The sequence below is a fragment of the Anser cygnoides genome, chromosome 4, assembly GCF_040182565.1.
Source record: "Anser cygnoides isolate HZ-2024a breed goose chromosome 4, Taihu_goose_T2T_genome, whole genome shotgun sequence".
NCBI classification, from domain to species: domain Eukaryota; kingdom Metazoa; phylum Chordata; class Aves; order Anseriformes; family Anatidae; genus Anser; species Anser cygnoides.
In genome coordinates, this window is record NC_089876.1 from 53,482,130 (window position 1) to 53,494,488 (window position 12,359).

The 12,359-nt window shown below is 42.0% G+C and overlaps 1 protein-coding gene across 5 annotated transcripts in view; it reads left to right on the forward strand.

Moving 5' to 3' along the window:
* The window catches only part of CLCN3 (chloride voltage-gated channel 3), a 61,723-nt gene that overhangs the window by 24,957 nt on the left and 24,407 nt on the right, over positions 1–12,359 (forward strand). The window contains exon 1 of one of the 5 annotated variants that reach the window (XM_066996754.1): positions 1,992–2,211. The exons of 3 other annotated variants lie outside the window; for them this stretch is intronic. In XM_066996754.1, coding sequence (XP_066852855.1) covers positions 2,133–2,211 — 79 coding nt within the window. In that variant the 5' untranslated portion in view covers positions 1,992–2,132. Of the gene's footprint in view, positions 1–1,991; positions 2,212–12,359 lie in introns of those variants that run through there. One more of the 5 variants, XM_066996756.1, reaches the window with a different exon arrangement.

Here is a 12,359-nt window from a genome sequence, read left to right on the forward strand (position 1 = left end):
CTTAGAGTTCAGAGGTGGTTTTATGCTGAAAATTTTGGGCGGCTTCTGTGGTGCCTGGGAGTGTTTTTTTCAGTGATACCAGTGGGAGTAGGATAGCACTTTTGTGACTGTGTATACATAGTTACAAAAGTCATTGTCTGTCTTTCTCCTGACTTTTCATTGTTTAAGATATATCTTATTTAAGGGTTTTAGGTGTTCATTTTTGGGTGGATATTAAATCCTCTAGGTTTTCCTTTTTTTTTTTCCACTTGCAAAAATGGATTAATGCATATAGGGTCTGAAAGTCACTTATGGATGCTCACAAACTTGAGGATTGAGTAGTTCTTGTTGAAAAGGTGATTGTAGGAGGCCACCCTTCAGAAAGCAATTCTTTGTATAGATGACAGCAAATGGAGATGTCTCCAACTCAGAAGACACCAATATTTTAGAACTGAGTTATCTCCAGGGTTACCTCTGTCTTAGAGACAAGATAGAGTTTTTTTTTTTTAACTTTAGTTTGCTACAGGGCTCACACGCATTTCTTCTTTTATTCTCACACTTTTATATTTTAAAATCTCTATATACCAGCATTTTCTCAACACTTGTACTGGAGCCATATTTTTAAGATTTGATATATTACAGGTCTGTGAAGCAAGTATAGTGTTTCTTTATCCTACTCTGTGCTCAGCAAGATCAGATACAGTATGTGGCTTGTAACATTGGCAATGGCTTATAAAACAAACAACTTCCTTAAGGACCCATTTGGAAAACTGTTTAAGAAACCAATGCATTTGAAAACTAACATGGTTGGCTATCAGTCATAGTACAGAGGTGAAAAGGCAAGCATGGTAAAATGAATCCCTTTCCTTCTGTCCTGTGTGCATGAAACTGAAGCCAGGCCTTGATGCTGCAGATGGGCACCGTTCTCTGCACAATCTGTGTGTAAAAGATCTCATGTGAAACAAGTTTTGTATCACAAATTGCCAGATAGGAACAGTATAAGGTTGTACAGCAAACATACATCGTATCTGTATATGAGTGTATAGAAACATCAGGTTCAATGCAAGCACTCCTGCTGCACATGCCTGTGTATCTGCATGTGCACATGCTTCATCAAAAATACCATTCCATTATTTTTGTCTTAGCAGTATTCAGACTGAAAATAAATTATTTCAGAAAACCCATCTGTTATGAACCAATCAGCGCTAATGCAATTCTAGTTCTTGTGTCACGTGCCTTTGAAAGCAAATGCTTAAATATTTGCTTTTAATACCAAGGTAGCAAGAAGCAGTATATTTATATACATGGAAATATATGGGCAAACTGCTGTTTTTGTGCATTTAAAGTGAGTTAAGCCGTTATGTCTTCAGATATTCATTACTGAAGTGCTTAGGTTTTGCCCAAGCTGTGTCAGTAGCTGTTTCATCGGGTGTCCCCCAGATGCCTGGGTTAGCGCTTGGGGCTGCCACGTCAGTGCCTGTGCTTCTTACGGGACTCGGAGCATTTGGCCATTGTGTAGTGCAGCGAAAGCCCGAGTAGGGACTTGTGTTTACTGCGCTGTGTTTTTTTCTCATTTCTCTTCCCTCTGAGCTTTTTAATAGAATATGGATGTTGTGCTGTTATAGTACCACAATAATCACCCCGAAGCACGGGGAGAGACGGGCACAGTGCACCCAGCTACGCGCTGTCATGCCGCCGTTGCTGCTCGACGTTACCCCTGCAGCTGGCTGCTGCGGGGGGAGGTTAGCCCCCGCAGCGGGGCAGCTCTTCCTCAGCGCTCGCCATCTCCCGCAGGGAAAGCCGTGGCCCCACCAGCGCCGTGTGCTCTCCCACGTCCCCCGGGCGGCCGCGGGGCTGGTGGCCGCGCAGCCCCTGAGGGGGCCGAGAGCCCGCCTCAGTCGGCCCGGCCCCGGCTCGCGTCAGCGCCCGCCCGGGCGGCCCCGTGCCCCGCCCCGTGACGCAGCCGCCGGCGGGCCCTGGCGGCGCCTCCCCGTGACGGCACGGGGCGGGGCCCGCTCCTGCGCCCCGGCCGCCTCCGGCTGCGCGTCCGGCTCCGCTGGGGGTCCCAGCGCGGCATGGCCCCGGCCCCGGCCCTGGGCTGACAGCAGCCGCCGCCCCCCCGCGCCGGCGGCCCTGCTGCTGGCGCCGCGGCCATGGACGCCCCTGCCGATCCCTACCTGCCCTACGACGGGGGAGGAGACGGCATTCCGCTCCGCGAGCTGCACAAGCGAGGTACCGCCGCGGGCACCCGCCCGCCGCTACAGCGCCCCCGCCGGGCTCCGGCCGCCGCCCCTCCCGCGCACCCAGGCGAGGCGGCCCGGGGCTGAGCAGGCCCGAGCGGGCAGGCTCCGCGGGGCCGCCCGCCCTGCCCCACCGGCACGGCCGTCGCCCTGCCGGGGGGCCCGGAGCCTCCTCTGCCTGCCCCGGGGCACGGCCCGCCGGCGGCTGCGGGAAGGGGGAGCGGGAGCCGCGGGAGGGCGGCGCGGCCCCGGAGCTAGGGCTGAGGAGAGCGGCGGGGAGCGGTCCCCTCTGCGCCGCGGCTTGCGAGGGGGCAGGTGGAAAACTAGGCAGCGTTGCCAGAAAAAGCCTCTTCTGAGCCTGCCCTTTGCTTCTTACCCCCAGCTTAGAGCAGAACGGCCGCTGTAAAGATGCGCTATCTCAAAATAGCGAGACAAGTTCGAGTAGGAATGAATGAGTGACGCCTCGAAATTCTGAGGACGTCTCCCATTTCACTGGATTAGATGCTTAAACCTTCGCGTTTAAGAACAGTAAACGCGATAATTGCTCACTTCAGTTTTGTTTAAATCGGCTAATCTAAAATTAGAAGCTTATCAACATTTATGGCTGCTGGCGATGGCATTAAAGAGGAGGTACGCTGAGAATAAGGGTCATTTACATAAGATTTTTTTTTTCCCCTCTATTTTAGGCTGTTGTGTCTTTCCTCATCATCTCTTACTTGTTTACATAAATTAGGTCACACTTTCTTTTGTTTTCATCTGGCATCTTCATCTGTTTTAATGCTTTACACAAAAGGTTATTGTTGTCTTTTTATGATTCTTACGGTGTTTACCAGTATGTGTTAAGAATGTCAACAAGTTCTAACATGGCTTAGGGTATTCTAAGACAAGGAAATTTTTAACCTTGTGCTTTTTGACCACAGTATTCTCTGCCCAGATCATAATTGTATAGCAGGTAGCTGGGTAGTTTTCTATGTCAAATTTTAGAATCCCTTACAAGAAATTGAGGATGGTCCTTTCCTAATACATCTGCGAGGTGTGAAGTAGATCTCTTCAGATTGCTTTCGTTTTTCAGATAGGTGTGAAAATGAGTTGGCTGTACATGCTGATTACCTGAAATGGTAGAGTGTAGATCCCTGTAAACATCCCTGTTAATTACACTTTCAAGCTCTGCAGATTATAGTTAGACATTGAAACCTGATCAGTTTTATTATATGCCTGGAAACTAGCAGATTTTAGTTGATTTTGCAATACAAAAAGTAGAGAACTGCAGTGCAAAATGGTGTCTGGCACGTTAGAGTTTAGCTTTTAAGCATACGATCTACAAACACTGTAATAAAAACAGTCGGGCTGGACTGAGCGTTTGCGTCTCGGTGACATCACAAGGCACCAGCGGGAGAATTCCCTGATGTGACTGGTTGAGTTTTGCAGTTGTTTCATTGAATTCTGTTGCTTCCAGTATTCTGAAATAGTATTCAAACCCAGTGCTTATTCAGTTTGCTACTGTGAGCTCTGATTAAAACAGCCAAACAAAACTCCACGATTTTGATTGCTGCCATAATCTCCTGCAAATCTTAATTTGTCAAGTGCATATGACTCATATGAAAATTGCTTCTCCAGACCATAGTTTGTGCCACAGATTTCATTAAAATTTGTGTATATTTCCTGCTGATCTGTAATACCACCGTAATCCTTGTTACTGTCATTAGCTATCAAAATAAGTCTTAAAAATGGGAACAAAGGCTTAAACTTAAAGTGAATTTTTTATACTTGTTACATTAGCTACAAATCTGGGCAAAGATACTACCAAGATGTTTCTCCCTCATGTAGATTTCAGAGCATTATAATAACAAGTTAGGAGAAAATAGATAAAGATACTTTGAGAAAAGAAACATAGTTGTTAAGGCCTGTGGAATTTCTTTCTTTATTCACATACTGACAGCTTGGTCCTGCAGCATAACGTTCACTACTTGCAAAACTGCTTTGTAACAGCAAAGCATTTGTTGTACTAATTGACTGCAGTGGCTCGCCTGAAGTGACTGAACCTCAACAATGACGAAAGGACTGTTTAACACATTAGGGGTCTTTGAGGTTTAATTAACAGGCTTTACTAACGGTGGATGAGATGAAATGCAAAATATTGTACTTATTATTACATTTGACCCATTGGCTTGCATTAGGAAGATATTTTAGTTTTCTTAGTGGGAATATGCTGTGAAACCTCAAACGGAAATATTCTTAACATATGACAAGATAAACAATTAATACATATTTACTACTTGTCATTTTATTGGTGGGGGGGAACAAGTAGTGTCCAATAATATCTGTTTTTGTTATCTGGCCTTCCTTTAACCTCCTCTGTCCTAATACTTCTCTTTATGTGGTACTAAACACGTAATTCCAGACCTCCTTACCCTCCCAGGTATACTGAAATATAACTACAGGAACAGAGTTCACTTCTAGTCTTTTCTGTGGTAATAAAATGAGTTAAAAATACTACTTCTCTCCTTTAGAAAGCATTTTTAAGTCCTGATTCAGGGCTGCATATATAACAAGTAACTGACATGTACACTTTCTCAGAAGAATTTATTATATATAATAAGCCACATACTGTAATATATATTGTATAAATAAATTGTTCTTTGTGTTACTCATTTGTTTGCCCTTGGATTTATTTTTGCATCATTCTTTTTAGCTGGACCCATATGATAGTTCCTAATTATCAGCATCTCGTTTGTCTTCCAGCTGTTCACGGACATGTTCACACTCCGTGATTTCCACTCCCCTCTTTTTACCCCCCTCTCCCCCCCCAAATAAGCAATGATTTTGCCATTCTTTAAAAGTTTGAAACATAAGCAATAGCAATACATATATAGCAGTCAAGCTGTCAGTTGTAAAACGTGAGCGTCAACAAGCATGGGGGTTGTTAACCCACCCGTATAAACATAAATGCATTTTAGATTTTGAAAGTCCTTAATCAAAATTAGTGAAATGCTCTTCCATTAATAATTTGCAATTGAGTTGGTAGCCAGGAGATGTGAGAAATATGTGCATTAAGGGCATACCAGTTTACATGGTTGTAGTAACCATAACTTATTGTGCACTGGCGGGCCACCCACCATTGCATGAAGGTGGTTACAATAGCCTGCAGCTTACAACATGCTATGAGCAGTGGGGAAGTCTTCGAGATGTGCTAGTATCTGAGGTATTAGAAAGCTAATGAGCAAATCAATATTAGGCCTTTCATGGGCCTGAACATGGCCTGATTTGGGATAATCATATTGGCAGAATTTTTCTTCTTGTTGCATCCTGTCTTTGCCCTTCAAAAGAGTATCTAAGTAGTTGTTAAGTACATGCAGCAGCAGTGTTTAGAAATGTGATTATCTAAATTTCTCTTGTCCTGGCTATCGCCATGGCCATTGTTAGATGCTAGATTACTTCCTTTTGTAAGGTTTGCTTTACGTAACATTACATCTCTTTATACCTTTTTGTTTTTCTCATCTCTTTCTTGCACGGTCCATATTTTTAAGTTGTAAATTTAATAGATTGAGGACCCCCATAACTCTTCACTTGCATATCTGAAGTCACTATTTGTTTGGGCCATAACTAAAGTAATAGTATAGACCATTCTCCATGTACTTTAAGATAAGAAAATGAATATGTAATAATACATGTTTTTCTTCCTCCTGCATCAAAAACAGAAAGAGAAGTGATTCTTCCACCTAAAGTCAAAAGACAAAGATAATTATGCGTTTTTTTAATGTGCTATATGCATTGAGCGATATTTCACCTGTTCTTTGCCCTTTTCTCAGATTCCTGTGTGTTTGCAGTGGATACAGGTTCTCAAAAGTCTTTGTTTTCACTCTGAGGTGCTACTATTCAGCTTTCACTTAACTCTTGCTTTTTTAAAGGCTTTTTTTTTTTTAACCCAGATTGATTTATTTATTTTTATTTTTGCCAGAAGTAATGGAGGGGAAGGGGTTATTTACTACTCACTGCTTCTGTCAGGCATTTTGATAGTTTTCCCTGTTTTTCAAATCTTGTTCTGAGTCTTCCAGTTTCCTGGTATATTTGCCAGCTGACTTTTTTTCAGTTGCTGCATATATAGTTTTGTCATTTTGTATGAATTTGGTTGTAATGCAGAGAGCAATTTGTAGCTTGTGAACCTTATGATGTGATGCAGTTTAAGAAAATCAACTAAAGAGGCTGTGAATTCATAGCTGCACACAAAGGGAGAAGTATTACTTGATTACAAAGACTTCAAAAATCATTGATCACCAGCAGTAGTGAATGGTGCATTCTGGCGTGGCGTGCTGTGCTTCTGATTCTGGAATTTAAAAATTATTTCTAGCCAGGAAAAGACAATAGTGCTTAATGGCTTTTTTTGAGTGGTTACAGACAAATTTAAATAAACTGCCAACTGTTTCTTGTCTTTTTTTTTCTTTCTTTCTTTTATGGAAAGCCTTGTGTTTTGAGGTCTGAAGATGGCTATAGAAAGAAGCTTAGGCACTAAGACATACCTTGTGTATACAAATCTTCTGTGTTACGAGTGTAAATGATCCTTACCATGTGCACTGTGCTGGGCCCTTCCCTGCCTCCATTCCCCTTGGCACCTAATACCCAAGGACACATGGGTGAAGCAAAGCCTTGGATTAGCGTCTGGCCTCTGGAAAGATACAGCCCCAGCTGATTTTAGCACTCAGCAGGTTTGGATGGTTGTGTCAGGGAGGGCTTATTCCAGCCTTTGCTCTAAACTGATTAGCTCCATTTTCACTCGCAGTGGTGCGTTTTCTTTTTTCCTCCTTTCACGCTGCTTAAAGTAAGCCAAATGAAATGTGCTGTGCTGCTGTCAGCTGGAAGGATGGCAGCTGAGCAGAATCGGCTCAGTTGTGCATCATCTAGAAAAAGGGGTGTGTGAGCAGCAGCAAGATAGAGTATTCTTGCTGAAACAGGTGTTTCTTGACAGTCTGTGTAATGCTTGGAGAAATGGGTGCTGTGCTTGCTGTGCCATTGTTATCATTTACCCATTGCATTCACAACTCCAAAATCTTTTTTAAACAGACGTCTTCAGGGGTTTTGGGCTCTGTGAAATAGGTATTACTGTATACTGGCAGGATATTAATATTGATGTAGAAGTTCTGAATTGTTTCCAGCAGAAAGGCATAATTAAAATTTAACAAGACCCCAAGGGCCCATTTATATATTTCAATGTAACTAGTCTGACAGTTCGTTGCTGTGGAAGGGGGTGAGCTTGCCTGCCCTCCCACTCCCTCTCCCTCTCCTCCTCTTGCACTGACTATTTCTTGTCTGTCAGCACGGTACCTTAACCATGCTTCTTTATAATGTCAGTGTTTTTTTTCTTTTTGTTACTTTTGTCTGCTTAGTTGGATTAGCATAGTTGATTGGTTTACTGAGCAGATGGATGATGTGACAGAGCTGATCCAAGGGAGCTGTATGACCAAGAGTGGGATGGAGAAATGGGGAGAGCAGTGTCTCATATTTGGGAGCACTGAGTACATCCCTGCCGTGCTGGGTAGTTATGCCCTGAGAGATGTTTCATTCATGAAATGGACTAAGTTGGTGCATGCTGAGACAGGGTATGTTGTGATGTGCATTCAGAAGACGTGTATCATATGCTGTATGGCATACAGAAGTGGTCTTAGACTTCATCACAAAGTTCTGGTCTCGTTTATTCCACCAGCCACCCTCTTGAGCCTGTTCATGTCCTAGTTCTGTAGCTTGTTCTCTGTAAGCTATGCATGTGTGGATTTGTTCTCTACATGATATTGGGTAATTGTGCAGATAATCACACTCTGTAGAACCTCCTGAAAAGCTGTCATGCACTGTTTGATTACCCAGGATGCAGTATTTGTTTTAAATACTGATTTTCTTATCATTTTTATGCAACAAGAAGGAATACAGCACAAAAGGAAGGACTCAGGAAGGATCATTGTACAGTTAAGTGGGAATTGAGAGCATCAAATGTGTTGTAAAACATGTTTCTTGTGTGAAACTGTACTTACGTAACTATGAAGCACGTGACCCCTTATTTCTTGAACTCAAAGATTTTAAGCGTACTTTCAATGGGATTTTTAAATCGCAACATGTAGAAACGAGCCTTGTTCCTCCCCGGAGGAGAGAACCCCAACAAGAAGTGAGAAGCCAGGTCTGGAGGCTCTTCAGTTCTTCATATCCAGGGACCAGGAAAGGAGGACCCTAAAGATCTTTTTAATCTCCTGGGTTCCTTCACTGGACAAATGCAGCTGCATATGACTGTCAGCAATTCAAGTTTTGATTTGTTAGTGTTTTAAAATGCTTTAGCTGGAGCATTTTTAAACTGTACCATAGTGAGTGAGTCAGTAATGATCTGCTCATATGTTTTAAAGGTATTAGTCCTTGCTGACGTTATCTTTTTAAATGGATTAGCTAGAAACTTAGCAGGTATCCTTACAAACAAGCAAGTAATCATACCCCGTGATTTTTCATCAGCTGTGTGTTGCACAGGGTTGCTTTCAAACCTCCTGAAAGAAATCTACCGAGTGACAAAAGGATGAAAGATCACTACTGGAGGAGGTGAGGCAGCCTTTGAAAATGCTCTGCATGGCACATGACAAATGCTTTGTAGTCTACTTAAGTCAGCTTTTTGTCATGTTTATCATAGTTTCAATGTCAATCAAGATTGGAGACTGCTTGTGTGAGGCATATATAGTGAGTACAAAAGAAGAGGTATTCCTTGCCTCAAGGGGACAGAAGGCAAGGAGGAAGCTGTAATGTATAAAACAGCCTGAGTGATTCTAGCAAAATATTAGTTTAGTAATTTCGTGGTTTCCTGCCTTATATCAGGAGGGACCAGCCAAATAAAGCTGGAAATTGGATCAGTGTTCGGAACTAACAGCCGTTTCGTATCGGTTCATGCTCAGAAGGAAATTAAGAAAAGCATGTACCAGTTCCTGCAAGGACTGCTTTCTCCATCAAGGCATAGTGTCCACTCAGGCTATTTTGGATTGTATTTTTTCAGTCTCATTTAAAAATAAACAAACAAAAATTAAAAACAAAAAACACCAAAGCCAACCAACCAAAAAAACTTCATCAGAGGAGAGAGCTTTTTTATGCCATTGGAATCTGCTTCCTTTATTCCGGTTTTGGCCATGCAGCACTATTACTTGGTTTTGCTGTACCTCGTTCTGATCAGGCATCCCAGGGTGCAGCGTTCTACTGTGAACCTTAATGCTTATGGCAGTTTTTTTAATTTTTTTTTTTCTTTCAGTACTGTGCAAGCTACTTTCTTAAAACTATTGGAATTGGGAACTCGGAATCCAACTGAGTCCCAACATTTCATATCCATGGCTTGTTGTGTGTTTTTATTTATTTATTTTTTTTGGTGTGTTTTGTTTTTGGTGAGGTGAGGATGCTACAAAGCATTCCTTCAGTAGCCTGTACGCAGCACTGCTCAGCATCATGATGTCATTAATATGCAGAGGTTGTTGGGAGTGTACAGGCAGTTAAAAAGATGGTTTCTGTGTTTAACATTGTAAGTAAAACATCGATTACTTAATTTAATCTTCACGTCTGTTTTTTTCCCCTGTTTTAATCAACTTCACTTGAAGCAGTACTTCAGCACTCAGATCTGATTGCTGAGAGAAGATTGTGCTGAAGGCTTGGAATTACATGCGTGGAAGGATAACGAAAATCAGTTACCTTCCTAGAAAATAGCTCAGGCAAGGCCAACAGCAATTGGATCACCTAGAAAAGACAATCTCCTTGCTCTGAAGAAACATGTTACTTTTATTGTCTGGAAGCTTACTGTCTGCAAGCAGTCTGTGATTGCAGCAGCTCACTAGCTACGTGTAGAGAATACAAGATCGGTGAAGATGCTGTTGGACAATTTTGCTAATTACGGGATGCCAGCTACCTCGGGTCCTAAGGTTTTACCAAGTGTAGAAGGATTGTGTTGAATTTGCTTCGTCAGGTTTCCTGTGAGTTATATGGAGCCTCTGAGAGGACCAGTGTGTTGTTATTTTACTTCTCTGTGGTAACATGGCTTAGTTTGGAATAATTATGATAATAAAAGTTCTGCCTGTCGTTTTTTTTACCATCTGCTTCCCAGTCTAATAAAGCCTAAAGCATAGCCATACATAAGAAAAAGAAGGCTTTACTTTCTTTGCAGCTGCAGAATAGCTCAGGTGTGTACATGCAGAAAATGGAGGTGTTCTGTAGCTAGAGGCTGTGCATATATACTTTGTGTGGTAATTAATAATTTCCTGCTTGGAGATTAGAGTGTTGTGTTGAAAAATACATATGAATGGCAAAGATTTTAACAATCTGTTGAATTGAAAATAAATTTAAAACGCTTTGATGAAACTGGCATGACATGATGAGACTTTGCATGTGTTTATGCTGATGAGAATCATCATTGGCATGGCTGGAAGGAGTGCCTTGTGGTGTGGCATGTTAGAGAAGGAAGGGAAGACTGGGAAGTGAAAGCTTGGAAAAGTGTCGAGTACTGGTAAAGGTATATTTCTCTAAGTGCTGCTTTGGAATAGTTAAAGGCACTATAGATGATGGTATTAGCTGGAGAATGTCCTATGCCGCTGCTGTCAGACTGTATCTTAGACGCTGAGCATCACGTCTTACACAGCTGTCCTCTCCGTGGTCCTCTTCAGGGTGGCCTTTACACCACGCTCACTCTAGCCTGTTTCTCAGGTGTAATGGTATACCATATATATATATACGTGGTTTCTCTTGGTATAATGTAACAGCTAATCGTCTGCATAAGGCATCCATGACAGCTCTGTATTCAAGGAAATCACCTCTTCAGCTTCACATCTCGTTCCGTATCTCTCCCCACCATACAATAATCATTTCAGTGTTTGGTGTGCCACGTGTTTCCCATCCTGTGACTTAGCAGATGCTGGCAAAGCAGGAGCTTGACGTGATCTCAGTGGGATTTTTACCGTGCCCAGGCAAGGACCGTTCTTCGTTAGTCTACTCCAAGCTCTGCTCAGGGCCTGGTGTAGTTTGTGGTGCTGTCCCTGATGGTTTCTGTGGAAAGAATCCAGTTCAGCACTTTGTGATGTATGCTTAAAATCAGCTCTTACTGTTTGTGATGCTTTTCCAGCTCTCAACTGTCCTTTGCCTCATGTGGCATAAAGCTGCGTGCTCCTTATAGCTTAATGTTTTTGGTTCATATATGATGGTTCATATATAGCAGGGCATAAAGCCATACTCTGGGGTAAAGGCAAGCTTTTGTTCTATTGTGATCACTCAGGTTCAGGAAACTTCTTGATGTAACTGAAACGTTGTAGGAGATGAATAATTAAGTTGAGGCTGAATTGTAATTTATGTCCCTTTTGTGAAGAAGGATAATATCGCTTAAAAAAAATCATTTTCATTTCATCTTCTGTTGTTTTTTTTTCCCCTTTAAATTTTGAGAGCAGTATCACTTTTGATTACTGTCTCATCCACTAGATGCACTTGTCCTTTCAGCTAGCCAGGCATGTATGTTAGACTTCCTTTCTAGTTACCAGATTTGGAAATGGCAAGAGAGTTGAATCCCTTATCCTAGATCAAGATTTTCACATTTGCCTCCACTTGCAAATCTGACCCGAGCTTCTGTTGTTGTTAGCCTTTTTGGCTAACAATGGAAGCATCTGTCTTAAGAGAGACCAGCAGCAGCTTTGAGAGAAAGGTGTTGGCATTGTTGAGGCATTTTCTGCATTTGCATTCTTCCCTTTCACTTTAAATGTGAAACAAATAAGTAAATTAACAAACTAATCTTTTTGTAGACCTTTCAGCTTGTCTGCATGTAAACAGCAAAGCAGGGGTGCTGAGTACTAAAACAAATAGTTTTGTGTATCTTGAAAGTTTCAGATTGCATTTGGTCTTAATACATTTTTTATTATAATTTTCTTGTCCTTCACCACCAAGAAAATGTCCAAATAAGCATTGTGTTACATAGAAAGCATAAACAAGACCTTTCAAGCAAAAGATCTTTTGTTTATTTTTTATACATTGTACACTGCTGACAGCACCAAGAAGCTGAACCCACAATTCCAAAAAATAAAAATAAAAATCTTAGGCCTGCCTGAACTGATAGTAGTGTTGGCCAGATTGGGCCTACATCTTTAAGAATAGAGGTTATTG